The sequence below is a fragment of the Lampris incognitus genome, chromosome 4 (genome assembly GCF_029633865.1).
Source record: "Lampris incognitus isolate fLamInc1 chromosome 4, fLamInc1.hap2, whole genome shotgun sequence".
In the NCBI taxonomy this organism is placed as follows: Eukaryota; Metazoa; Chordata; class Actinopteri; order Lampriformes; family Lampridae; genus Lampris; species Lampris incognitus.
The window spans coordinates 34,460,311-34,487,260 of NC_079214.1; the positions used below are offsets into that span (position 1 = coordinate 34,460,311).

A 26,950-nucleotide genomic window follows, 5' to 3' on the forward strand; every position below is an offset into this window, starting at 1 on the left:
CGGGTGTCACCTCAGGCCACTTAGAGTGGAGGTCATAGACCACGATGAGGAAGCGCTGGTGATGCGGTACCCCATGCAGCTCACCGCAGATGTCAAGTTGCAGGTGTTCCCAGGGTTGGGACGGCCGGTCCAATGGCTGCATGGGTGGGGGTGGGGCTGGGGCCCTGGTCTTACCACTGAGGAGACAGGCAGTGCAGTCCTTGACCAGGGTCTCGATTTCCCTGTCGATGCCTGGCCACCACACAACATCGCTGTTTGAGCCTGACTATGCCCAAGTGGCCCTCATGTGCCATAGCAAGGATACGCGCTTGAAGGGCACCTGGGACCACAGTGCAGAGCGATGCAGGTGTCATTCCAACACGACAACTCGTCCTTGACCCTGAAGTAGGGGAGCAGCTCGTCTGGTACCCTCGCCGGCCAGCCCTGCCTGATGTAGGTCAAGAGTGTAGAGAGGGTGGGGTCGTCAGCTGAGACATCTTGGAGCTCCTGCAGGGACACCATCTCCTGAAGGGGTGTGTGGAGGAGCTGGACGAGGTCATGCTCGGCCTGGTCCCATTCGGGGCCCAGAGATGGGGCTGAGGATCAAGCATGATAGCAGGTCAGCCACCATGTTGTCCCGGCTTGTTGTGAACTGCGGGCGGAAGGTGTACTGTTGCAGGCGGTCGGCCCAACGGTGGAGACAGAGTGGCTTGTGGCCGGTGCAAGATGTGGCCAGCAGGGTGGTGAGGGCCTGGTGGTCCATCCTCAGCATGAATAAGCATCCGTAGAGATACATGTGCCAGCGCTCACATGCCCAGAGGCAAGCTAGGGCCCCCTGCTCTCCCACCAAGTAACTCTGTTCCGTGGGGCTGAGAGCTCTCAAGTCCACGCAGAGTCACAGACCCCCAGTCTTCTTCTTCGCCACCACCACGTTGGAGATCCAGAACGATGCGTTCACCTGCTCAATGATGTCGCCGTCCAGCATGCTCTGTAGCTCAGCAGAGATGTCGTCGTGGAGAGCCAGGGGAGAGCGGTGGAGAGGCTGGATGACAGGTGTCACTTTCGGGTCTAACAGGGGCTGGTGAGTGAAGAGCTCCAGGCAGCCCACACCACTGAACAGCACGGGCCACTGTTGCTGCCATGGGATGGCCACGGTGTGAATCTCTGAGCCAGTGGTGTCTAACAGGGCGAAACTGAGGCCGTTGAATAGGTCGAGGCCTAGGATGTTGGTCCCGTGGCGTGTAATATTGAACCTGAAGACTGGCAGTGTCTTCTCTCCATATCTCACCAGCAGCTGGAGGGAGCCCACGATGTCAATCTCAGAGTTAGCATAACCATGCAGGGTGGTGGTGGGTGGCCCCAGTGGCTCGTGGGAGAAGAACTGCAAGTGGCCAGGTTCAGAAGGGACACTGTGACTCCAGTGTCCAGGAGGAGGGGCAGGGTGACATCACCAACCATCAGTGTTCATGTTTTAAATGGCACTCGTCCTGAGCTGACATTGTGGATGATGGTGGTAGATGGCTGGGAGGCTTTAGCCAGGGCAGACCTACAGATTTTGTGGACATGATTCAGTTTCCCCCAGTTGGAGCATGTTTTACCATGGGCAAGGCAGGTCTGAGCTCTGGAGTTGTGTGTAGAAGAGTCACAATTCCTACATGTCTTGTGCAGGCGGTCACGTGACTGAGAGGCTAGTAGTACCCTCTCCCTGCTGCTGTCTGCAGACTCTGCACTCACGCTGAGGGGTTGCGTCTGTGAACTGTGCACGCCTGTTTCCTGTGCTGGCGAGTTGGAAGAGGCAGACAAACTAGCAGTGCATTCCAAAGCCGATTCAACCTGAACCACTAGTTTGTAGAGCTGCTGCCAGTGTCAGGTCAGCGTTTTCTTGCAACAGTCTTTCCCTAATCTTGTCACAGTTCATGTGCGATATGAGGTGGTCTCTGATCATTTCATCTTTTAACGCCTCAAATTTGCATGAGCTAGCCAAACCTCTTAGATCAGCCACGTACAACCGTTATTTTTACCTGTAAGAGGAGATGAAAGGAAGTGAGGCAGACATGATGTTGCTGGCTTCCAGTCCAAAGTATAGTCGGGTTTCCTGTTTACAAACAGTACTGGGTGCGTGCACAGCCAGGGGGCAAAACTGGTTTGGTAGCTCTCAAAAGATTATGAGATGCATAATCTTTTGAGAGCTACCAAAGCGGTTCAACAATGAAAATGTTCAACATTTCCCACCCATCCTTTTGGCGGTTTGTGCAGTTTATTGCACAACAACCGCGAGTCATCTCTGCTGTATCTGAGCTCTATCTTGGTTAAAATCTCTGCACTGTAGCTGCTTTCTGCCCCCTAGTTGCGCACGCATCTCTGTGATGACATTGCATGGAAACCCTCCTGTAATGAACAGCTGCGAGCAACACGCTCCCCTTCCCCCACAGGAAAAATACGGAAGCCCAGAGTGATCAAAACACATCTCCATATCCATTACACAAAACTCTATTTTAGCATCTCTGATATCTTCTCTGCACCATTTCACTTTATCACCTCTTATTTCACCTGTATAAGTCAATCCTTGTGTGTATAGCTGAAGATTGTTGTGCTGATGTGTTGTTTTTCTATGTTAAGTACACTGAGAGAGCCACGAAACCGGAGTCAAATTCCACCTACATGGTCAATAACCATGATTCTGATTCTGATTTAGCGTCGTCACGTGTGCATAAATAACGTCATTTTCCGATGCCGATAATTAACTTCTTCAGTTTTTATCGGCTGATACTGATGTCATACCGATATCATCGTGCATCCCTAATCAAAATATTATAATCACGGTTATCATATTATTACGACCAATTCTGACATGATAGGACAACTCTGAGGCCACTTTAGTGATTATCCTGTTTCCATCTTTGTAAATATTTACGTGATCCCAATAAAGAATGCACATTGACTCAAAAGAAAGCCACCTGCTGACTTAAGCCATTCCACCATTGTAACAGAGTCAAACAAGCCATACAGTTAATAGTAGGGCCAAGCTACAAGCAATGCTACCAGCTTCCCTACTTACCTCATTTCCCAAAGCTAGCATTTTACGATCCATTTTACAACTTGCTAACTGGAGTAAACAACCAAATAAATGAAACAACATAAAAGCATCAAATCCTGAAAACAAGGACTCAATGTCATAGATGCAAAGTACAACTGTTGTGCGACTTGGTTGTGAACAGAATAATAAAGGATTATCGTCTTAAATTTGTAATCTCAAGTAAATGTAGTATGGACTGCATATTTTCAACAGAGTAGTTAACATTACATCTTATCTGTATAAAGTACTGACTGAATGCTTAACATTGACATTGTAAAATAAATGCTTTTGTACCAGTTCACAGAGCTGATGTTACCTTGTCTTAATCATGTTTTTAGCCAACCAACAACCCAGAGAAGCATGCTGACCCATCAGAAACCCTCAAAAAATTTACCAAAAGCCTGATTTGTTTGAACATGTTAAAGTTGATCTTATTTGCATCTCTGTTGATGGTGTTTCTGTGAAATCCACGGATGAAACAGCATAGACAATACCAAGTGATAGAGCATGAGGGAGAGGCTAAGAGAGTATAGTGAGGGGGATGATGAAAGATATATTTTGCCAAATTTCTAACCAAGGATTATAATGTTGATTTAAAGAAGGAAAAAAAGCTACATTTTTAATGTCTTACACCATAATACAATTTCAGATGCACTCACTCATACATTTTTGGAGGGGGTCACAACCCCCACTGACTCTATACAGATGATAGTATTAAATGTAAGACTAAATGTCAGTTTGTGGGTGAGTGTGAGCAAGTTAGAAGCAAGGTTCCCAAGGTGCTTTGGATCTAAAAATACAAATGTCTGTAATTGCTTCACTGATGACATGATTAGATGTGGTTTATTTGGAAGGTTATAAATATGCCGCCGGGTCCCCAACCATGATGCATGCAATTGAGCATGACTATCATGATGCCTGTCAAAAGGGCCCCATGAGAGCGCTATGTAGTGCCACTGTACAAAGACCACTTAAAAATAGTACATAAACAACAGAGAAAGAGGCAATGTCATCACATCACTTCAAGCCCTGGTTCAAAGCCTCAAAAGGAACAGGAGGTAACAACAGTGTCCCTATTGGGCCCTCTGTCTGCCGAGCAGCGCCGGAACAGGTGCTGGTTCTAGGCTTGTTGCAGGATTAACAAATATAGCTACAACATCTAAACGCATCAACAAATCCAGGTGAATGGGATAATCTGCATCACTAAAAACCACAGTTAAGTAAGAGTGTAATATACAATAGCCATTTTATAAACTCCCATTCATGGATTTAGTCCTTCTCATTTGTCCTACATTAGCACTGTATATGGTTATATTTGTACATTTGTTGCCCTTGTCCAAGTCCCCCTTCAAGTATTTATCTTTTATTTATCCTACATTAGCAGTGTAAGGAGTAATCAGAATCAAAGATACTTTATTTAATATTTAATAGCATTAGAAGTTCCCTTTCATCTATTTTTCCCACATCTACCTACGTTGGTACCATATAAAGTAGTAGCCATGGGAAGTTGCAAAAGAAATGGTTCAGCAAGCATACAGTAAAAAGTGGGATTTAGAGATCTAAAGGGACACTGTATTGTCCATACAGAATTAGATGTATATCCACATGAATACCCAACATTCATGTGGATGTTACACAGTAAAATCCTGAGTGTTAATTTAACTTCCTGCGTGTTAATTTAACTCTGAGAGTGTACAAATGGACCCGAAAGGATCCATTTGTACACTCTCAGAGTTAAATTAAAACTCAGTTTTTTACTGTGTACTCTGACATGTTCCACCTACCTAAACATTGTTGCAGACCAGGTACATCCCTTCATGGCAATGGTATTCCCTGATGGCAGTGGCCTCTTGCAGCAGGATAATGCACCCTGGGACACTGCAGACATTGTTCAGAAATGGTTTGAGGAACATGACAAAGAGTTCAAAGTGTTGCCTTGGCCTCTAAATTCCCCAGATCTCAATCCAATCCATCGTCTGTAGGATGTGCTGGAAAAACAAATCTGATCCATGGATGCCCCACCTCACAAATTACAGGACTTAAAGGATCTGCTGGCAGATACCAGAGGACACCATCAGATGTCTTGTGGAGTCCATGCCTCAATGAGTCAGAGCTGTTTTGGATGCATGAGGGGACCTACACAATATTAGGCAGGTGATTTTAATTTTTTTGGCTGATCGGTGTATTTGTGGATGTTAAGCCCGCAACACCTCAAGAAAGTTCAACAAATATGATTGACAAAAAGAGGCCATGGTGAGTTCAGTCATTGGTGTGTGAGTATGTGTGTGTCAGAGATTCAGGTATGACATTGAAGTTGGTTAAACAGAAGGACATTCCTTCTCCTGCTTTTTTTCTGTCCACACCAGGGTCATTACCCGTTTTATTATATTACCCTTCACGCAACCTTGAGGTTTCCCAACAGGCCATGGCACATTTGAATAAGTACATAGAGGCTGGGCAGCACTATACCATGTGAATCTTCAGTTAGCATGTTACACGCAAAATAACATCCACCCCTCATCATATGTAGTGTCCAGAAGCCTCTCTGTTTAACTACCCCGAAAAACTAGTCTCCACTCTGCAGTTTCTACGACACTAGACACTGCAGACAGCTTTAGTAGCCCCTCAGTATGCTTAATTTACAATAAAAGCAAGGGACTAAACACACACAAACATGCTGACAAAAGTCAAAGTATTCATTTTCAAATGTATTTGAGTATGTTTAGTTGTTATATAGATGGAGTCTAACGCTTAACCCCCCCCCACCACACACACACGCACACACACACACACAAACACACACTCATGCTTCTCTCCAGCACAACCTGACACAACAACCCCATTGCCCAGACACAAACACATTAGCTTTTACGCTTTTACAAGGGAGTTACTCACTGCAGGCAATTGCTATTTTAAGTGTTCACCCAATGGTCCATCCAAATTCATGCATGCAGGGTGCTGAAACAAAAACGTCTAACTCAGTATACTGAGGACCCTACACAAAAAACAAAGGGATAGTGCCGCTCCATAACTAAGCTCAGGTCTCTTGTGTATCTCTGCTTGGCTGTCTGTTCATCACAGTTTAATGCTGGACTGCTTAACCTACTTTCCTACATTGCTTCAAACTGTCAGATAGCTGCCCTTTGTGGACTTTGGTTCTGCCAGTTTTAGACTATTTAAGAGTCCTGGGGCCTCATTTCCTAAAAGGAAATCTTAAGGCTGAGACAGCCATCACATCCATCTTACAATGCCTCTTTACTTTGTGAGGTGCTTCTCTCTAAGCATATTATGACACTTGGAAAAGATTGTAGCAAATGATCATTCATACAAGTGCATCTTAAGCAGGAAAAAATGTCACACAAAACACTCATTGCAGCCAGTGTGTGAACTATACCATGGCTTTCGGGGGAGCTCACTCTTTTACCGGGGGTGCTTGCGCATGCCTCAAAGAAAGGGCTGACTGCGACTCTTGTTGCAAAGAAACATTTATAGCTGCAAGCATGTAGGCCTACTTGCTTTATGTCAGCACATTTGGTATATAGGGAATGTGAAGGTACATCACCCGCATTGTATGTTGCAATGGAGGCGTCATCTTGTTAGGAATGTGCCCTGTTAGACACATAAAAAAATGTAAACAACAGCCTTAACAAAGCAATCTATGAGCAATCTGTTCATTGAAAACACTCAAAATAAATTCATTTTGACTCATGTAATGTGGCCTGGCTTTACTGTCTTGTAGTTCCATATCATCTGGATAAGGTGAACCATGAATTCAACAACAGCAACGTAATCCACCATAATCAGTTAATGACCACATCAAACCTACACACAGGTATCAAAACCAAACATCACAGTATGCTACAATATGGCCAACTAAAGCAGGGCACAGTATACTCTGCATAGTTTCTCGTGTCATAGACACCTATCACAGATAGGTCAAATAAACAGCCTATAAACCCACGCATGTATGAGCATTAAATCAAAAACAGAGCATGCCAGTCTGCCTTCCAGGGATGGAGTCCTCATCAACAACAGTTAAAGTTACCCATCACATACAGATGAGCACAACTATCTTGGTACAATTAAGACATCAAATGCAAGGGTCACGTATCAGCAAACCAGCCTATAACAACACACACTTGCATGAGCATTGTAAATACCAACGGAAATAGGCCAGGCTGCCTACAAGGGATCCAGTCCTAATCAACGCCCATCACATACAATACAGTGCAAACAGTGAATAACACAGTTAATTGGGAATAACCCTTACCTTAAAACAGAAGTGACCACAGAGGCCTGGGATCAGCTGCCTTTACTGTTTGTCCACAGGCTCATGATGTGGACTGGCGATGACCTGATTTAATCTAAGACGTGATAAAGGGCGTTGGGTCGAATCTCTCCGAAAGGGGTCCATTAAGATACCCAAAAAGGAGCAATGAGAAGCTGTTTTCACACAACCTATTGTGGGTCTTGCTGTCAGTATTATTAACTGCAGAAACCCCCCTCTCACACTCAGATGAGGTGGGAGGGTATGTTCTGCTTGCTGTACAAAGCTCTTTTAGTGTTTTGCCTGGTGCTTTATTTTATAACTTCCAATCACGGAACTCCTAAACTGCCTCTCTGGCTGGTTTGCCAAGGGTTTAGCAAGTGCCCGTACCTCGTTTCCTCCATACAGGATCAATGCATTGTGGTCCTGTGGTCAAAAGTGCTTATCCAGAGGTTTCAGGATCTGGACAAAGTCAGATTCTGGCATTCGTTTTGTGAGACTGTCAATCACAGATTGATAAAACTGACTCCGGTTAATCTTGCCCCTGCCCTCAAGGAGTTCAACATCTTTAAACAGGCCCAGGGACATGTGCTGTTTGGCCTTCAGTGTGGATTTACATCCACTCGCTTTCATGGCTGTCAGTATATCAATAGTCTGCTGAATGTGGCGACTGACATCCACTAGAGACATCTCTCTTTGCTGAAGTTTCGGTGAGAGGCCCTGCAGCTCATGGAGTATGTCTTTCATGCAAGCCAGATCCAGTAAAAACCCAGAATTTGTGAGGTGTTTGTATAGCCTCTGGAATTTCTTCCTCTTGGTGTCACTACGAGATGCGTCCTTGCTTGCTGTTTTGAAGTGGCGCACTAAAACAGGGTAGTTATTCCAGACTGCTTTTACAGTATTAAAACTACTCATCCCCCACCTGATGTTGAATATCTGTCTGAGTCTCAAAATTTGCATATTTAGATCTGCAGCTGCTTCCTCGAGCAATCTCGCGTTCTTTGCGGACTGGTGATAGACAATAAAGCTTGGAGATAAAAAAACTCGAAGTGGTTACATCCAGCAACCTCTTTCAGAGAGTCAAGGACTGTCAGTTCAAGGCGGTGGGCCAGGCAATGTATGTACTGAATATTTGGGAAATCGCATTTAAGCCTTGCAGTCACTTCAGTGGTTTTGCCAGTGAGAACTGAACATCAGCATCTGTGGCGGCGCTGATGAGGCGTTTCCCCCAAAACTCATCTAATCCCTTGTGGGGAAAGCTGTCTCAAGGCTGTTGTAAATTGATTCTGCATCTGTGCCCCGTGTCAGTCTGCAATGTCTAAAAATACATTGTCCGCATCTCTTTTCCCTCTAGCTCCTGAAGCTTCATCGAAGAAGGGAGCTTTTTATAAGCCAGCCTTTCCTTGGCCACCATATAGGCGGATCTGAATGAAGTTGCCGTTTCTTCCATTCACTTGGAATGGATCTCGAATACCTTGCTTGGCAGAATCTGCTTTTGCTTGGTTGCTGCGACTCCAACGGCCCTTTTGTGTGCTATGCTATCACGATGTTTGTAGATTTTGTTTTAAATTTTTGTTGTTGCGCAATTGGTTCTGTGCATGGCTGCTTACATCCCCATTTATCCATTCTTCCAATAAGTGCCAGTTACCTTTTCAGAAAGCAGAAGGGTTTTTGCGTCTCTGTGCATCCCAACGAAGAGCCATGTGTTACTATTCTTCCATGTCCTCCACTGCTGGCTGGTCCAGTTAGGCGGGAGAGAAGGGGAAGTGGGGTTAGAACTTCATCATCTTCCTTTTTCGAGCTGTTACCGCCCATCTCCAGCTACTTCTGTCGGCTTGTCCTAGGTTGTCACACCGGGCGTTGGCGCGTTTGTGCTGACAGCAATCCCAGCAAGTGTAGCGTCAGCGTCGGTTGTAGAAGACGCCTCTTGCTCTGGTTGCTCTTCGATTGGCTTAGATTTTTTTTGTAAATCCAAAATTTGCGACTAAGCTCCCGTGTTTTCCTTTCGACGTAGCTATATGTAGGCTCACTGCAAAACAGAAACGAATAACGACGATTCGGCGCGCAGACTGAGTGGGACTAAGAGAGGTTTTTTTTCTTTTTCAGAAAGTTTGCTTTTTTCTGGTTGCGCCGCCACGCTTCGATGGTGACGGCAAGAATTGCATGCATGCCGGTGTCTATATTAAAAATGAATGTGTTCCTGATGTATGAATTATTCATCAATAATAGCCTAATTTCACGCATGATCCATGATGACGAAGACTCAGAAAAATAGAAAAGCATAGCATATTTAGAGGACACCCCCCCCCCCCCAATTTCACAAATCATGGTTTCAGGGGAGCTCATGTCTTAGTTTCCCCTTTCTCCCCAATTGTATCCGGCCAATTACCCCACTCTTCTGAGCCGTCCCGGACGCTGCTCCACCCCATCTGCCGATCCGGGGACGGCTGCAGACTACCACATGCCTCCTTCGATACATGTGGAGTCGCCAGCCGCTTCTTTTCACCTGACAGCTGAGGAGCTTCGCCAGGGGGACATAGCGCGTGGAAGGATCACGCTATTCTCCCCGATTCCCTCTCCCCCCTCAAACAGGCGCCCCGACCAACCAGAGGAGGTGCTATAGTGCAGCGACCAAGATACATACCCACATTCGGCTTCCCACCCGCAGTCACGGCCAATTGTGTCTGTAGGGACGCCCGACCAAGCTGGAGGTAATACGGGGATTCGGACCGGAGGTTACCGTGTTGGCAGGCAACGGAATGGACCGCCACGCCACCCGGACGCCCAACTTGTGATTTTTAAGGTTTGTTAGGCTATGGTATTAAATTTGTATTATTATTTACATTTATATATTTTATATGTTCCATTATTTATAAAACAGGTTTTCGATGGAATGAAGTGGTGTGCCATAGAAGAGGGTAAAACGGAATTATGACATCATCATCATCATCATCGTCATCATCACCATAATAGTAATAGTAATAATAATAATAGAGACAAAAACCAAAATTGCTGACTTTGGTAACTGATGCAACTGAAATGGTGAGCTACTGGAGAAGGGACAGGGAGAGGGGGAAAACTATTTTCAAAAGAAATGTTCAGCGACTCATTGCCATGCAGACAAACCACTTATGGGTCTCATGCACGTAAATAATGACTGCACGCTGTCGCTCCATGTGCTACTTTGAGAAATGCTCTCGTGTAAAGAACAAGCCTTCAATTGACACTTCAAGAAACGCTCTTTACTTCGGAAAAGCTATCGTTATTGGGAAACGAGGCCCCGGTCTCTACACACCGACGGCAGCTACTTGTCTTTCAGCAGAATATTTAAAACGTTTCATTATCATCAAGTTACTCCCCAGTTGAGATGTCACCGTGCCTCTGTGGCAGTGTCTCTTCAGCCCCTTATGAAAGCGGATGGTGAACAGGCCATAGATAATGGGATCCAGGCAGGTGTTGAGAAGCGCAAAGATGAACAGGATGTGGGTCAAGGAGTGGGAGACTTTCCCTTCCAGGTGGTCTGGGAAGAACCAGTACCACAGGCCCAACAGGTAGTATGGGGTCCAGCAGATTATGAAGCAGATCACGATGACGATGCTCATTTTCAGAGTTCTCATGCGTGCTTTGGGGATGTTGTCCTTTGAGCATCGTAAATGTACTTCACTGGAGGACACTAGAGGAAACAGACAGTCTGTTATCAGTGCACAACAGGAGTTTAAACCGCATTAATTTATATAATTGCTTGGTAATCTTCTGCTTCTGGATTTTGTGAACATTTAATTAATTTACAATCAGTACAATAGTCAAATCATTGTATTCATAAAAAGTACTGTTATCGAAATGTGTGCTGATTCCATCTAGTTGGGTGTTTTACATGCCAGTACCCTAATGTTTTTTTTTCTTCTTCTGTCAAATGAAAAAGAAATTGTTTCTAAATAAATGATTCTGCTGTGGTCAGCAACGATAAAATTAGCATGTGGCCTCAAGCCATTCTCAATCAAAACATGTCCCATTTCTAATCAGCTTGTGAATAGTTGGACTGCACCGTTCTTGCCTTTTAATTGTTTGTGTTGTCTGTAATGTTTTCCACACTGTTCTCTTTATGCTCTGTTCTGTAATGTCCTATGCACTATAGCAATACAACCGTATTACTACTTGTGCTTGTGATATGAAAGACTACTGTTTTGTCCACTAGATGTTAAATCTTACACCGTGTGCTCGTGAGAAACACAATTTATTTCACCTGTTGTCACACCAAGTTGAAAATAAAATGGCTAAAATAACCTGAAAGACTCGAGTTTCAGTTGTGAACTTACAGCTGTGCTTTGTCATTCGCTTAGAGATGTGGATGAAGATTCTGGTGTAGCAGGTGATCATCATGACCAGAGGCAGTAGGAAGAGGCAGGAAAATGTGAACATGTTGTAGGCGGTCTCCTGCCAGCGAGTGATGAAACTTCCCCTTGTGGTGCACTGAGTGAATTTTTCCGGATAGCTGATAGTTACATTGTGGAAAATGAACATCTGAGGGATGAAAGGGAGAGACATGAGGATGCCCTTTCCACCTTTCTCACATGCGGGTAAGCAGAAGTATCATCACATTTCTTTTTGGCCTTATCTGGTCGGCAGAGGCTGAACGGAGGATGGATCGCATACTAAAACTCAGTGGTTATACTATGGTGCTGTGTAGCTCAATGAGTTGAGTATGTCACTAATATTTCAAGGGTCAGGGCTCCCATTCAGTGTGAAGCTTACAGGGGAAATGATTTGATAAGATTTGTTCAAATTAGGTGCACTTTGCACAGTGGGGAAAATGAATTGTTGCAGTAGCAGAAAGGTGAGTAGAAACAGATAAGTCTTACAAAAATCAAAAGTGATAAAACACAAAATTAAACATCCTAAAGGGGTGGTGCTAAAACTGCCAGAATTAGGGGTGCCATTTCACCTTGGCCCAGCAATAACAATGAATGCGCATGCTTATAGAACCAGCCGTATATTTTCCATAACATGCATAGCTTTTATACAACATAATACCCCTGTAAAAATAATACCATCTACCATCTCCAGTCATCTACCCAAATCGCATGTATTTTAATAATCAATGTCATAAATGCTGGGTAATGCTAAATTTAACCCAATTTGGCACGGGAAAAATAAAATCCTGTGCTTCCATATCCAGGTCAAGCCACACAAGCTCAACAATGTTTGTGAGGGGGAGGGGCTAGTTAGTATCTACAGAAGGACTGACAGATGGTAGGTGTAGTCTAACTTACTGAGGACATCCCATATGTCAAAAAGTAAAGATGAACAATCAGGGTCTGGAGACAAGGAGACATAGCATGCTAAAAGAGTACCAGACCACTTCTTAGGATGGTGTAGCTTTGAGGTTATGATAAAAAAGTTTTTGGAACAGGAGTAAAACAAATCAGGACACCAGTAATGTCCCTTATTCAAAATGCTATTCAATTATGTGGTTTTGATGCTTGAATGTAAGAAGTCATGCAACTCGTCTTAAAGTGAGCCTCATCTTCTACTACTAAGTGCTTGAAAGTCTGCATTAATTTATACGATGGAATACAGATCCAATATCAGATTTGGCATAATTTAAGATTCAATGTGACCAACATCCCTTCTGAATATCAGCCAGTATTCCAGATTCTGATGCTCTGAGACACATTTATAAGAACTCCAGGTTGTTCGGTACTAGATTAAAAGATACACATCCATAACTGACTAATTTTTTTAACTTTGCATCTCACCTTTACAATGTAGTCCGAGTTCCTTTGCAATGTCCACTGTATTCTATGGTACGAAACGAAAGTCAGCGAAATCCAAGTCCTTCAATTAAAACGTTAAGCAATGCATCAAGTTTTCCAGATATCCAAAAGTCATTCAAAACATTGGCAAATCCGCCGATGCGCTGGAATCCATTAAGGCTGTGCAAAAAAGGTCTCTTCTGCAGAGAAATGGGAGAAACCCCCAAAGGCCTCGAAGCAAGACCCACTTTACGTGAGCAGAGGGCAGTAATCCAAGTTTAGCAGGCTATTTCAACGTTAGCACGCTAGCACTAGGTGGGCTGGTGATTCGATGATTGCATAGCTATATTGGTAAATACAGTGGATATTTTGCTTTACAAAAACAAACAATTGGTCATCTTCGCCGATGGCGAAGTTCAACTTATTAAGTAACAATTGGAAACTGTCAGCCGGGATATTTGTGTGGTGATTGGACTGACGTGGAATAAAACGTATTAAACTACCCGCTGACTTTAGGTAATTTGACAAAAAAATAAATCTTTGGTTAAAGTCGGGTTTTCAAAAGCCAGCTGGCTAACGTTAGCTACTAGCCGGCTAGATAGCTAACGCTAGCGACTTAAGTAAAACCAAGTAAGCCAAGACAACGTTATAGGTAGTTCACAAAGTGAATATCTTCTCCCGGTTGAAAGTAGGCATTATATAAAGATATCTTACAACACTCAACGCCCCATATCTGTAAATGATTAAACAACAAAATAACTCAAACAGATATCCAAAGCTCTGGTGTAATCTCTTTTCTATCCACTGTCGGTAGCTCACATTAGATAGCGCATCAGCTAACGTAAATTAGCTTCCCGTCGTTAGCCGCGTTGAGCCGCGTCACCACATCACAGTTTAGAGTGGCTTGAATTGTAAACTTCAAGCGAACGTGTAACATTGGTGACCTATTCGTTTACTGGTTCAAATTCCGAATAAAAAACATATATAATTCCTTCATTTCAATCCAGGCGTCGAAGATATTTTTCCGATATTCCAGAGGGTCTGTCGGTCAAGTACTTCCCCGTCGCCACGGCCTGCCTCCGTCGGCAGTCGGGACAGCCAATCGTGGGCGCACACCGGTACAGCGTTCACTTTTTCATTAAACTGCAGTTCTCAAATCTCCAGTGGACAGAGCCCAATGTCCTCGAGATGGCAAAACCGAGACAAGAGAAAGGCGAGGGGGGCGGGGGGAATGTCCTGCCGAGACTTGACGCCTCTGGCAGCTTTTTCGTTAATGGGCCTATCCAGTTAGGCCAACAACATTCACTCAGCTTTAACCGGACCTCGGGTTTTCACGCAAACTCGTTTCCTGTGTTCTTTCTCCTGCAACAGTTATTATCATCATTATTATAAACACTGTTTGAATAGTCGTTAAAACAATAACTACTGCTATGAATTCGAATAGTAAGAATAATCCTAATCGTAATAGATTACAATATCAGTAGAAGTAGATGTAATACTAGTAAAGCAGAACAATACAATTTACAAATTGTATATACATACAAAATGCGTCTGACCATGGTCTAATTTAGTGAGGCGGTGTAAATTCTTAAAGAACAACATCTGGACCTGATTCTGGAAATCTATGAACTAAAATCTGGATTTTAGTTTAAGACCATTTAAGGTGGGTAGGTTATCATTTGTTCCATCCTTTCCTGCAATCCCGATGGTATAAAGATGACATCATTTGTCGGATTTGAAATTGGAAGGTCACTACATTCATTGCAAGCAAATCATTACCTCTACGTGCGCTAATGGTTTGGACAACTCCTTTCGATGACCTACATTTTGTCATGTGAAGTGTTTTTTGTTTGTGGGTGAAACTGTACAGTATAGTTTGGTACAGAAACCTGCGTTGTGCAGTTAAAATGATTTTAACGCCACCATAAGGTTAATCTGCGCAACAGCATTTTACATTCAAGGGAATGTACTGTTTACTTGTTGACTCGGAGGAAATTACCAATATTTTATTAGCAACTGTGGGATCTATTAAGAAACGTCAGGGGAGCACCCAAACTGTAAACAAATAAGATTAGCGCATTCACAGAAAATGTTTATGAATGAGCGTGGATGTTTATGTGGAGTGAATATACTGTCTTTAAAAATGAGAGCACAAAAACAAGGTTTAACAGTGCAAAACAACAATTACGAACACACACAAAATGTTGCCGGGTACAGAAACAAGAAGTGCGCTTTCGCTTTTTTTGCTACACGCTCGCTTCTAATTACACTGCTTGTTTCCAAAATCTGCGCTCGCTTTTTTGTGTAACCGGAAACAAAGAAGTCTACCGGAAATACGTTGACGTTAAACAGAATTCCACTCGCCCCAGCATTCCCGTCCGCGTCCATCGTTTTTCCAACCAATTTTAGATCAAAGCACGCCCAACTTCCGTGTGACGAAAGCGTTCGCATGGGACGCGGGACTGTCACTCGCGGCGGAAAAAAAAAAGTCACTCGCGGCGGCGTCCATCAACAGAATGTTCAGGACTCACTCGCGAGGTTACTAAACTCGCGTTTTTATAATGCGTTAACATGTTAAGTTTGAGTTTGCCTTTATTGTGATTAATATTAACGCTAATTTCTGATTCACTGATCGTATCTAGGGACTGTGTTGACAATACTCTGCTCTTGAAAGATGACTGACGATCACACTTACGCAGCAACTCTGAGGTAATTTAAGTGGTCTGTTGTGTTATTTCTCCACTGTTTAAGTTAAAAGAATATACTAACAAACAATATTTAATAGTCCCAACATTTATTCTTGCTTCTAATTTTTTAAAGTTCGCCGGACACAAACAACAACAGTACGATCAGGTAAGTTATGTTTAAGTTAACGTTAATAGCTGGGCTATTAACGGCTATCTATGAATAGATAACGTTAGTGACCCGTCTAGCTGACTCAAGGACTCTACTTGAATGGTCTTGGTCTCGCATATATGTTACGTTTTCCATACAAAAATATTGACCACCTACATGGACTGGACAAATTTTATCTAACATCACTCATATTATCTATCTAGAGTAACACTTGATAATGCTGTTTGTTTACAGAAAACATTACAAAGAAACAGCTACACATTCTCTTCATATTTATAGTCATTGAACATTGACAAATATGCAGCTACACTAGGCCCACTGCATTGTGCTGGCTGGAAATGGCTCGCTGTTATTTGCTTTTATTTCAGGCATGGTGGTTGGATCTGCTCAGGACAAGCCAACATAGAGTACCCACAGTTGAAGGTATCAATTTTAGCTGCTGTTCTGGCAATACGTTGTCACTACCTTGGTTTCCCCGGCACAGAGACACAGACACAGATTGTAAATGAGAGCACAACAGCCACAGCTGAAGGTGTCAATTTTAGATGCTGATGTGCTAATACACTGTCACTACTTTGGTTCCCCCGGCACAGAGACACAGACACAGATTGTAAATGAGAGCACAACAGCTCATTTATTTAAACAACAATTAAAAAACACCAGAGTTAAAACCATATGAAAAAGACTAAAAAAAACATGTTAATCAAAAGGTCCTTCAATAAGCTCTGGTGTCCTCATTTGGGGTGTGGAACCAATTCATCTGTCCCGAGTTAATTACACCAACTCAGGACAGCTGGTCCACACCCCACTCTGCCACATTCCTCCCCATTCACTCTGAGTCTGGGGAGAAACCCCAGCAGACCCCCCCCCCCCCCGGAAGGGCACTGTAGTGAGAGAGTGCCTTCCTGCTCCTCTTCTCCCTCAGGGTCGGTCCAGGGCACCGGTTCTGATATGTCTGATGGCTAGCCGTTCAGACTGACAGGGTTTCCATACCTCACTTGGCTACAAACCAACACGTCGCCAGTGCAAAATCTCAGTGTAGTCTGCTGATGGAGGCACCTTGCAGCACCATGGATAATGCTGTTGCCTCACAGCAAGAAGGTCCTGGGTTTGAACCCCAGGCCATTCCATGTCTTTGTGACATGGTGGCCCAATGGTTAGCACTGTTGCATCACAGCAAGAAGGTCCTGAGTTCGAACCTCAGGCCGTCCCAGGTCCTTTCTGTGCAGAGTTTACATGTTATCCTCTAGTCTGCGTGGGTTTCGTCTGGGTGCTCCTGTTTCCTCCCATCATAAAAAAAGGAAGAAAAAAACCCCCCAGAAACCATGCATGTTAGGGTTAATACTCCTCTCTGTGCTCCTGACCAAGGCAATGGAAAGAAGAACTGGAGTTGGTCCCTGGGTGCTGCAGCTGCCCACTGCTCCTATACAATAGGATGGGTTAAATGCAGAGAACAAATTAATTGTAAGAATACAATGACAAATGAAGTGGCTCTCTTTTCTTCAACCCTCTACTCCACCCCGCTGGAGGGCCCAGCTCCCTCGACAATGCCCCCTCCTTTGGTCTTCTTCACAAGGCGGCTCCCTGCCGTTCACCCTCGCAGACCGGGTGAGGTGGTCACATCCTCCGTCACAGGGCAGCTGGACTAAGGAGCACAGGGTGAGATGCTGACGCTCTTGGTGGGGACGGAGAGAGCTGGCTGGGTAGGGCTGCATTGGGAATTCCAACTGATGCACACAGAGCTATAGACGGCCACTGTTCCCGTGATCTGGAGTCTCTGTCAGTGCTGTGCAGACCCTTCTACTTACCAAGAGAGCTAACAGTAATAATTTTGACAGCTGTCTACATTACACCTGACGCAAATGTTAGCCTATCTTTGGCTCAACTCCACCAAACCATCAGTAAGCAGCAGAAAACACATCCTGACGGTGTCCATGTGATCGCGGGTGACTTTAACCAAGCATGCTTAAAGTTAGTGCTTCCCAAATTTACTCAGTATGTTAACTGCCCTACCAGGGGTAAAAACACCCTTGATAATGTCTATTGTAATTTAAAGCACACATACAGGACAGTGCCCCTCTCCCACCTAGGGCTCTGACCACCTCTCCCTGCTCCTCCTCCCTACCTACACCCCCCTTAGGAGGACAGCAAAGCCATGTATTAAAACCATTACAACTTGGCCTGAGGGAGCACTGTCTCAACTCCAAGACTGTTTTTCAAACACAGACTGGTCCATTTTTGATCAAGGAGATCTCCAGAAATACACAGAAACTGTATTTTTTTATATTAAGACCTGCATTAGCAATGTGACTGTAAACAAACGCATCCATGTTTTTCCCAATCAAAAGCCATGGATGACATCAGAAGTACGCAAATTTCTCAATGCACGGGACAGGGCCGTCAGGTCAGGGGACAGAGCTTTATACGCCACTGCTAGGGCTGACTTGAAGAGGGGCATCAGGGCCGCCAAACTGGCCTATAAAGGGAAAATCGAGGACCACGTCTCGGATAACAACCCAAGACGAGTGTGGCAGGGGCTACAACATTTCACTAACTACAAAGGCAGCAAAAAAACTGTGATTACAACAAATGGAGCCCTGCTGGCAGAGGAGCTAAATAACTTCTTTGCCTGCTTCGAGACCAGGAGCGTCTCTTCTCCACCCCTCTTGGTCACTGACACTCCTGCTCTCACTGTTCAACAGCATGAGGTGAGACAGGCCTTCAAAGCAGTGAATCCAAGGAAGGCTGCTGGCCCTGACGGGATACCCGGAAAGGTGCTCAGAGCATGCTGCCACAAACTCTCTGGTGTCTTTAGCAACATCTTCAACCTATCCCTCTCGCAGGCCTCGGTCCACACCCCTCTGAAATCAGCAACTATCATCCCGGTCCCTAAGAAACCATCCTCAAACAGCCTAGCAGACTACAGACCAGTAGCCCTCACCCCTCTGGTTATGAAGTGTTTTGAGAGACTAGTACTCAAACATATACAAACCAGTGTCCCTCCTTCCCTGGCCCCCCATTAGTTCGCATTCAGGCCAAACAGATCCACAGAAGACGCATTGTCCACCACCTTTCACGCTGCCTTGAGCCATCTCGAACAGAGGAACAGCTACGTCAGGATGCTCTTTGTGGACTACAGCTCCGCCTTTAACACAATCATTCCTGACATCCTGATAAACAAACTGCTGACCCTCGGCCTCCCCCCGTCTACTTGCAGCTGGATCAAGAACTTTCTAACAAACCGCCCACAGTCAGTCAGAGTTGGTCCCCACCTCTCCTCCACCATCTCACTCAGCACTGGCTCACCGCAGGGTTGCGTGTTGAGCCCCCCCCTCTACTCACTGTACACCTTCGACTGTTTACCAGCTTTCCCTTCAAACTCCATCATAAAATTAGCTGACGACACCACTGTGGTCGGGCTCATAACAGGCAGTGACGAGTCCACTTACCGACAGGAAGTCCAGAATCTGTCTTAGTGGTGCTCTGTAAATAACCTAATTTTAAACCCCACAAAAACAAAAGAACTCGTAATTGACTTCAGAAAACACAACCCCCCCCCCCCAAGCCTCTCTCCATAAATGGTGAATGTGTGGAGAGAGTCCACTCATTTAAATTCCTGGGTATCCACGTTACGGACTGTCTTTCATGGTCAACAAACACCATGGCAGTGGTCAAAAAGGCACAGCAGCGGCTACATTTCCTGAGGTTACTCAGGAAAAACAACATGAGCGTGAAGCTGCTGGTGTCCTTTTACAGATCCACAATCGAGAGCATCCTCACATACTGCATGCCGGTGTGGTTTGCTGGTTGCTCCACTGCAGACAAAAAGGCTCTCCAGAGAATCACCAGGACAGCAGAAAAAATAATTTGTTGCCCCCTCCCTCCTCTTTCAGACATTGCCCACAGCCGGACCCTCTCAAGAGCCAAAAGCATCATCAAGGACAATTCACACCCCGGCAACCACCTGTTTGAAATATTACCCTCTGGCAGGCGCTTCAGGTCCATCAGATCCAAAACCACCAGATTCACCAATAGCTTTTTCCCAAACGCAATAATCGCGTTAAACAAACATAGTTAAACCTCTCACAGCCACCTCTCGCACTTTAATGCCTGCACTTTATCCCATTGCTGCTCTTTTATTAAGCTTGTCTTGCTATTGTGTACTTTATTCCATTGCTGTTTTATCCCATTGCTTTTTTTTAATCATTCTTGTCTTTTTAATCTGCTTTTTTTATTTTATTGTTGCACCACAGTGGAGTTGTACTCCCAGTTTCGTTGTATTAAAAAGTATGATGACAATAAAGGCATTCAATGTTGTCCTCCAGCAACTGGCCGGCACCAACTTCACTACCACCAGCCCGCGATGCAGCGAGGTCTTCTCTTCTCCCGATGCTGCAATCTGAGCTGATGGTTTTCTTTTTGACATGCCTTTCGATCGCCAGGCCTGTGTCTCTTTCTGATGCCGGGTCAACTGTATGGGCCCCCACTGTGGGAATATGCTGCCCACTACCTGGGTTCCCCGGCACAGAGACATACACAGATCATAAATGATGGCACAACAGCCCATTTATTAAAACAAGGATTTAAAAACACCAGTGTTAAAACCATATGAAAAGACTAAAAACAAACGTTCATGAAAAGTCTCTTCAATAGAGAGAGAGAGAGCTCTGGCTCTGGCACCCTCATTTGGGATGTGGAACCAATTTATCTGTCCTGAGTTAATTAGACCAACTCAGGACAGCTGATCCACACCGCACTCTGCCACAGCTGTATTTTCCCCTGTGTTGTACTACTCATTCTCACATATAGTGACTGTGCTAGAATGGTAGGGGATAGTGATATAGCTGGCTAATTTTCTTGAATATCAAATATCTGCAAGCTATTAGATATCTGTTAAGGCCTACAAATTTATTATGTGGGTGGATTTTAATGGTAATTGAATCTTATTTTGAAGGTTTGGCTACCAAATCAATACAGGTACCATGCCTGCCATTTTGAAGTGGTTCCTTCATTGGGAGACCATACTGCTTTTGATGCCACTGTACGGGTAGATGTTGGCACTGTGGAACAGGCCCAGGAGTGGCTGATCAAATTAAAAGAATCATCGGGGGTGACATGGAGGGTGGATGTTACCCGACCTAGGTTGGGACGCCGTGTGCTATTAAAGGTAAGAGTCAACATTTCTTCAGGTAACTTGTCATTAACCCTTTTCCTTTGGGGCACACTGCAGTTAATTTACTATATTTTGCTCAGGCAAGTTACAAGTGCCAGCGCAGGGTGAATGTAAAAGCTGCAAACAGCAGGACATCCACTAAAAACACCTGCTGTCCAGCGAAGATTCATATCCTGTTGAAGTGTGCTAGTGGGCAAATGAGCAAGTGAGTTTATTGATCCACTAACTCATAATGTTTTTGCTTCTTAGACACAATATTGATATTACTGATATATTGATATATGTCATAGGACCAAAGACCCACACATGCCCGACTTTCCATTTGAGGTGCGGATAGTGAATCGGCACAATCATAATTTATATGTTGCTGATGCCCTCCGCCACCGAGATGTGGGAGAGAAGGCGAAAGAAATCTTGACAGGGCTATTTGAAATTGGCCACAGTCCCACTTCTGCCCTGGCAGTACTTAAACATGATCTGCAGATGGAATATGGAGAAAGGTTTTTGTATGCCTCAGCAAACAGGGAGATATGCCCAGACCTTCCCTATGTGTAAAGGTGGGCATCACATCTGGACACACTTTCAAGTGACTACCACCAACTACATTTGTAAAGTAAAGAGTGTAATATGTTCAATGAATGGAATTACAGTATATTATGCAGTATATGTAAGCATGAAACATACTGAGTTAACAGAAAGTATCCTAATGTACTATGGCTGTCTTTTCTAGACTGTTCCACAAGGTATGTAGGGCAGAATACGGGGCTCAAAAATCTCTTGTGGAGGACATGATAGAGGACTTGAAAAGACGCGGCCAGGATCCCATCTTCTCTGCAGGGCTAATAGCAATGGCTAAGCAGTACCACCTCCTGAAGGCCAACCCCTCCAAACTGCTGTCAGCCATCCACACTTTTGGAAAGTCTTGCAACCTGACAAGCAAAAGAGCTGCCACATTAAGGCGGGCTGCCAGACGTCAAGCCACCGCTGTGGCACACAGGAAGTTGGGTGCTGGCTCAAAGAGGCAGCATTCAGATGAGCACCCTGTGAAATGTCATAGCCTGAGTACATCAGTGGCTTTCAGCACCACCCTTGCCAAAAAGCACTAATGAACCCCTCCCCAGAGGCAGAACATTGTTCAACAGTGCCCCTCCACCCCCCTCTGTGTTTGTGTCTCGTGTCTTTCTTTTCTTTCTAACAGTCTTTGTCTCATCTTACTAACATGCCACTCGTGGCCTGTACCTTGGTATGTTGAGTGGGCTTTATACCAAATCAGGCCTCAAGGTGTGTCTTGTGTCAAATGTTGAAACCTAGAAATTATGTTCCTGTCCCTCAAATCTGCGTGCACAAGTGCATATTATTACTTCTTTTTTTTACCGGAAACCACATGCAAAAACAAACTTATGAGTAATCGCCACCACATCAAAACATAATAGACAATAAAGGTTTTCTATTCCATACAAGTAGCGATTTTAATGCAATTCTTTCCTCAGGCTTCTCGGTCAAGCTTGTTTGGACAGTCAGGTTGCAGAAGTGCAGCACAATTCCTCGTCATATTCCTATGACCCCCCTGCCTCTTTCCTGTTTAATATCTGTATAATTATTAGTGATTATAGATAGCGATCCAATGAATTACCTGTCCCTATTTTTAATTGTCCCCATATTTATTCAAATTGCCCCAATTATTTAAGACCTATTTTTGGTAATAATTTCAGACAATAATATCTAATGTTTACTTACAGTAGGCTTTGTCTTAGGTGGTGCCAGGAGCTAATTGGAGGACTTGCCAGATCTATGACATCTTTAATTTATGCAGGATAATAAAGCTGTTGTATGTTGTATATTTCTTTGAGTCTCCTTTAATCCACTAAATTATAAATGTACAATGCAGACAACCAATTGCATAATGTAGCGAGGACTCCCTGTCTTCCTGTCTCTTTCTCTCCTCCTTTGGAATTTCCCCAGAGATAAGTAAGCATTCTTTTCATGTACTAATTGGGTTTGCAAAGTGGCCTTCATCCCTTCCCACATAAAGGTGGTAAATTGACATCAACCAGACCAGAGGACCTTCCAAAGGAATCATGTTTTTGACGTGATGATCCAGTTTATATAGCAGGACACGAGAACACGTAATGTTCTAACAGTGAAGATAACCTTTTCAGGTTATCGTCACCGTTGATCATAAGGAGTTAATCCCATCTCCCCCAAGAGAATAACTTTTTCACAGAAGAGGAAAGAATTTTCTCATCTCATCATTGGTGAATAAGGGAGTTGTGTATTCGAGGTTAAACATGTTTTCTCTTAGGACAATGACTTGAATTAATCAAGTGGAGTTTCATTCTCTCCTCTCGGTCTCTCCCTGACTCTAACAAACTTATCCACACACAAACGAGCAAATTACATCCTCAAAAAACCCTCTCTGTAATGTGCCAGAGGTTGGTGACCTTATATGAGGTCATAAATAAAAACTTCACTTGGAGAGCCTTAAACGTAACTCTTTGATTCTGTGCGTGTCTAAATTGATATGAATTAATCGTTTAACCCTAGGGATGCATGATGATATCGGCACGTCATCAGTGTCGACAGATAAAGGCTTTAAAATGAAATATCGGCATCGACCCGAAATGCCAATATGACAGGCCGATAAGATGATGCTTTAGTTATGCGCACGCGACGCAAACCGTTGACCAGTCAACGCATTATGTAGGCAGGGCGCATAGCCACAGATTTACGTTTTTGCCCGTGGGTTTAACGCCGTTCGTTTGGACCCAATCGCAGAGAAGAGGCAGTTGGTAAGTACTAAGCCACTTTACTGGACTTCAGCAAACACACAACCAAAAAAACCACTGCCAAACAGGGCAGGCAAAAATGCAAACAAGACTAGACATAAAATACTAAACTAAGGAAACACACTCACACAGAGAAGGCAGACGAGGGTTCAGGCGACACGGGCTTCCGCAGACCGACGCTAAGCTTCTCCAAGACTCGACCACGTATGTCTGCAAAGAATCCGGTCAAATAGTCCCCAGCACAGGTGCGCCTAATCACAGGCCAATCAAGGGCAGGTGCCACTCATACTGGCCGACAGGGAGATGTCACACCTGTTGGCTGCGGATCCTCTGGCCATTGATCGTGTCAGTGGATGCCCAAGTTGAGTGAATAACACCAAGGTGATGATTGTCACAAAATCACTTATTGCACTTGCTCTAGTAACAACCTTGATGTAGGCTTACTAGGCTGCTGTCGTGGACTAGACTGTCGTGGACTATAACGGACCACACCATACCAGCACACAGTCTTGTTTATTTCTTTAGTCATTTATTTTTTTATCGGCCCTCCCCATGGGTGCTCAATCTTTTTGGTGGGTGCTTGAGCACAGGGGCACCCGCGGGATTGGCGCCTATGGCGAGGTGGAGCAGCTGCTACACCAACTGGTTGTATGCCAGCCATGATTTTTGAGGAGATTTCAAGTAGGCTACTTTGGGAAACTGGTAAGTGGCAAATGCTTACTAAAACGTTTTAATGAATGGATAGACATTGATTTGATTTATTTTAATGAATGGAAAAAACCCACAAGTTTTCATTGCTGCGTCGCATTGCCTCTGGTACCATTTCATCTCATCATCAGCCGCTTCTCTGGGGTCGGGTCGCAGTGGCAGCAAGCTAAGTAGGGCACTCCAGACATCCCTTCCCCCTGCAACGCCCTCCAGCTCCTCCTGGGGATCCCAAGACATTCCCAGGCCAGATTGGACATGTAGTCTCTCCTGCGAGTTTTGGGTCTACCCCAGGGTATCCTTCCAGTTGAACGTGCCCGGAAAACCTCCAAAGGAAGACGCCCAGGAGGCATTCTAATTAGATGCCCTAACCACCTCAACTGGCTCCTTTTTGACATGAAGGAGCAGCGACTCTACTCCGAGCTCCCTCCGGATGTCCAAGCTCCATCTCTAAGGCTGAGCCCAGACACCCTATGGAGGAAACTCATTTCAGCCGCTTGTATCCACGATCTCACCCTTTCAGTCACTACCCAAAGCTCATGACCATAGGTAAGGGTTGCAATGAAGACTGACTGGTAAATTGAGAGCTTTGCCTTCCGGCTCAGCTCCCTCTTCACCACAACGGTCCGGTACAACGTCCACATTACTGCTGATGCTGCACCAATCTGCCTGTCAATCTCCCACTCCATCCTACCCGCACTTGTGAACAAGACCCCAGGATAATTGAACTCCTTCACTTGAGGCAACAACTCATCCCCAACCCGGAGGGAGCAATCCACCATTTTCCGGTAGAGATCCATGGCCTCACTGATCAGCCACTACTACACTAATCCGCTACACTGAATAGTCAAAACATTAAAACCACCTGCCTAATATTGTGTGGGTCCCCCTCGTGCCGCCAAAACAGCTCTGACCCATCAAAGCATGGACTCCACAAGACCTCTGAAGGTGTCCTCTGGTATCTGGCACCAAGATGTTCGCAGCAGATCCTTAATGTCCTGTAAGTTGCGAGGTGGGGCCTCCATAGATCTGACTTGTTTTTCCAGAACATCCCACAGATGCTTGATGGGATTGAGATCCAGGCAATTTGGAGGCCAAGGCAACACTTTGAACTTTTTGTCATGTTCCTCAAACCATTCCTGAACAATGTGTGCAGTGTAGCAGGGCGTATTATCCTGCTGCATTATCCACTGCCATCAGGAAATACCATTGCCATGAAGGGGTGTACTTGGTCTGCAACGATGTTTAGGTAGGTGGTATGTGTCAAAGAAACATCCACATGAATGCGAGGACCCAAGGTTTTCTAGCAGAACATTGCCCAAAGTGTCACACTGCCTCCGCCGACTTGCCTTCTTCCCATAGTGCATACTGGTGCCATCTCTTCCCCTGGAAAATGACTCACACACACCTGGCCATCCACCTGATGTAAAAGAAATTGTGATTCATCAGACCAGGCCACCTTCTTCTATTGCTCCATGGTCCAGTTTTGACGCTTGCATGCCCATTGTAGGTACTTTTGGCAGTGGACAGGGGTCATCATGGGCACTCTGACCGGTCTGCAGCTACACAGCCCCCATATGCATGGGGCTGTGTTAGACTATGATAGATACTAGGCTATGATAGACAGATGTCAAAACACTGTGTGTTCTGACACCTGTCTGTCATAGCCAGCATTAACCATAACAGAGGTCTAGGGCCTCTACAGATGCGCTGAATAGAGCTGGTGAACACAATGGCGGTGTGACTCCGATTACAGAATCACGAAGGCAGCACTTCAGTTTGAGGACATTTATTTGAAGAAGAATGTGCTTGTCTACGGTAAAATACAATACAACATCTATATTAATAAACAATAACAATACATGATCAATCATAATCCACATGCACACACAAACATAACACAACATATGCGTTGGCGTGAGGCATGGTGGCAGACAGAACATAGCTAACGCCCAACTAAGCTAACCAGCATGGCATAGCTAACAGCATCTCACCAGCAGAGAGAATCAACAGCAACAAAAAACGGATTTATATAAACATATTGTAACGTGCATGGATTAGAAGACACGCTGGCCGCTGGCTCGCGGGTCTGACCCTTTAGTCTAGCGGTTAGCGATGTCTCCTGCGGTGCGGGCGATACGGGTTCGCTTCCCGGCCGCGGCAGTTCCTGTGGTTGCATTGTCCCCCCCGAATTCGCTACATTGGTGTCAGAAGTGGGATGGAGCGACCGTAAGGCCATCGGAAGCGTATGCGCCCTGAGGCGTGAAGGAGCTGATACGCTTAAACGCGGGGACGCGCTTCCCGAAGGAGGGGGGGGTAGTGTAACGTGCATGGATTAGAAGACACGCTGGCCGC

General features: G+C 44.8%; 2 protein-coding genes across 3 annotated transcripts; one reads left to right on the forward strand and one right to left on the reverse strand.

The window, feature by feature from the left end:
- Positions 1-9,764: 9,764 nt before the first annotated feature.
- LOC130111506 (gonadotropin-releasing hormone II receptor-like) lies at positions 9,765-14,329 on the reverse strand. Its single transcript, XM_056278727.1, has 4 exons — positions 13,895-14,329; positions 13,079-13,121; positions 11,639-11,843; positions 9,765-10,995 (listed from the first exon to the last, which is right to left on the reverse strand). The coding sequence occupies exons 1-4, from the start codon at positions 13,906-13,908 to the stop codon at positions 10,610-10,612; spliced, it is 648 nt and encodes a 215-aa protein (XP_056134702.1). The 5' UTR covers positions 13,909-14,329; the 3' UTR covers positions 9,765-10,609.
- A 1,195-nt stretch (positions 14,330-15,524) lies between these two features.
- LOC130111505 (uncharacterized) lies at positions 15,525-22,919 on the forward strand. Of its 2 annotated transcripts, XM_056278725.1 has the most exons (8): positions 15,525-15,613; positions 15,718-15,784; positions 15,896-15,928; positions 16,300-16,354; positions 20,886-21,098; positions 21,185-21,309; positions 21,395-21,661; positions 21,835-22,919. In XM_056278725.1, exons 2-7 carry the CDS (start codon positions 15,750-15,752, stop codon positions 21,657-21,659), a joined length of 726 nt encoding a protein of 241 aa, XP_056134700.1. In that variant the 5' UTR covers positions 15,525-15,613; positions 15,718-15,749; the 3' UTR covers positions 21,660-21,661; positions 21,835-22,919. The 2 variants fall into 2 exon arrangements, with proteins under 2 accessions (XP_056134700.1, XP_056134701.1); XM_056278726.1 differs by having other exon boundaries at positions 15,588-15,784.
- The last annotated feature ends 4,031 nt before the right edge of the window (positions 22,920-26,950 follow it).

Excerpts from the sequence above, each read along its gene's own strand:
- LOC130111506 (XM_056278727.1), bottom strand. Across the intron at positions 11,844-13,078 it reads ACTCGGACTACATTGTAAAG|ATGTTCATTTTCCACAATGT; the intron begins GTGAGATGCAAA and ends TTCATCCCTCAG. Across the intron at positions 10,996-11,638 it reads GCGAATGACAAAGCACAGCT|TGTCCTCCAGTGAAGTACAT; the intron begins GTAAGTTCACAA and ends TGTTTCCTCTAG.
- LOC130111505 (XM_056278725.1), top strand. The coding sequence starts at position 15,750 with ATGACTGACGATCACACTTACGCAGCAACTCTGAG. Across the intron at positions 15,785-15,895 it reads ACTTACGCAGCAACTCTGAG|TTCGCCGGACACAAACAACA; the intron begins GTAATTTAAGTG and ends AATTTTTTAAAG. Across the intron at positions 15,929-16,299 it reads AACAACAACAGTACGATCAG|GCATGGTGGTTGGATCTGCT; the intron begins GTAAGTTATGTT and ends CTTTTATTTCAG.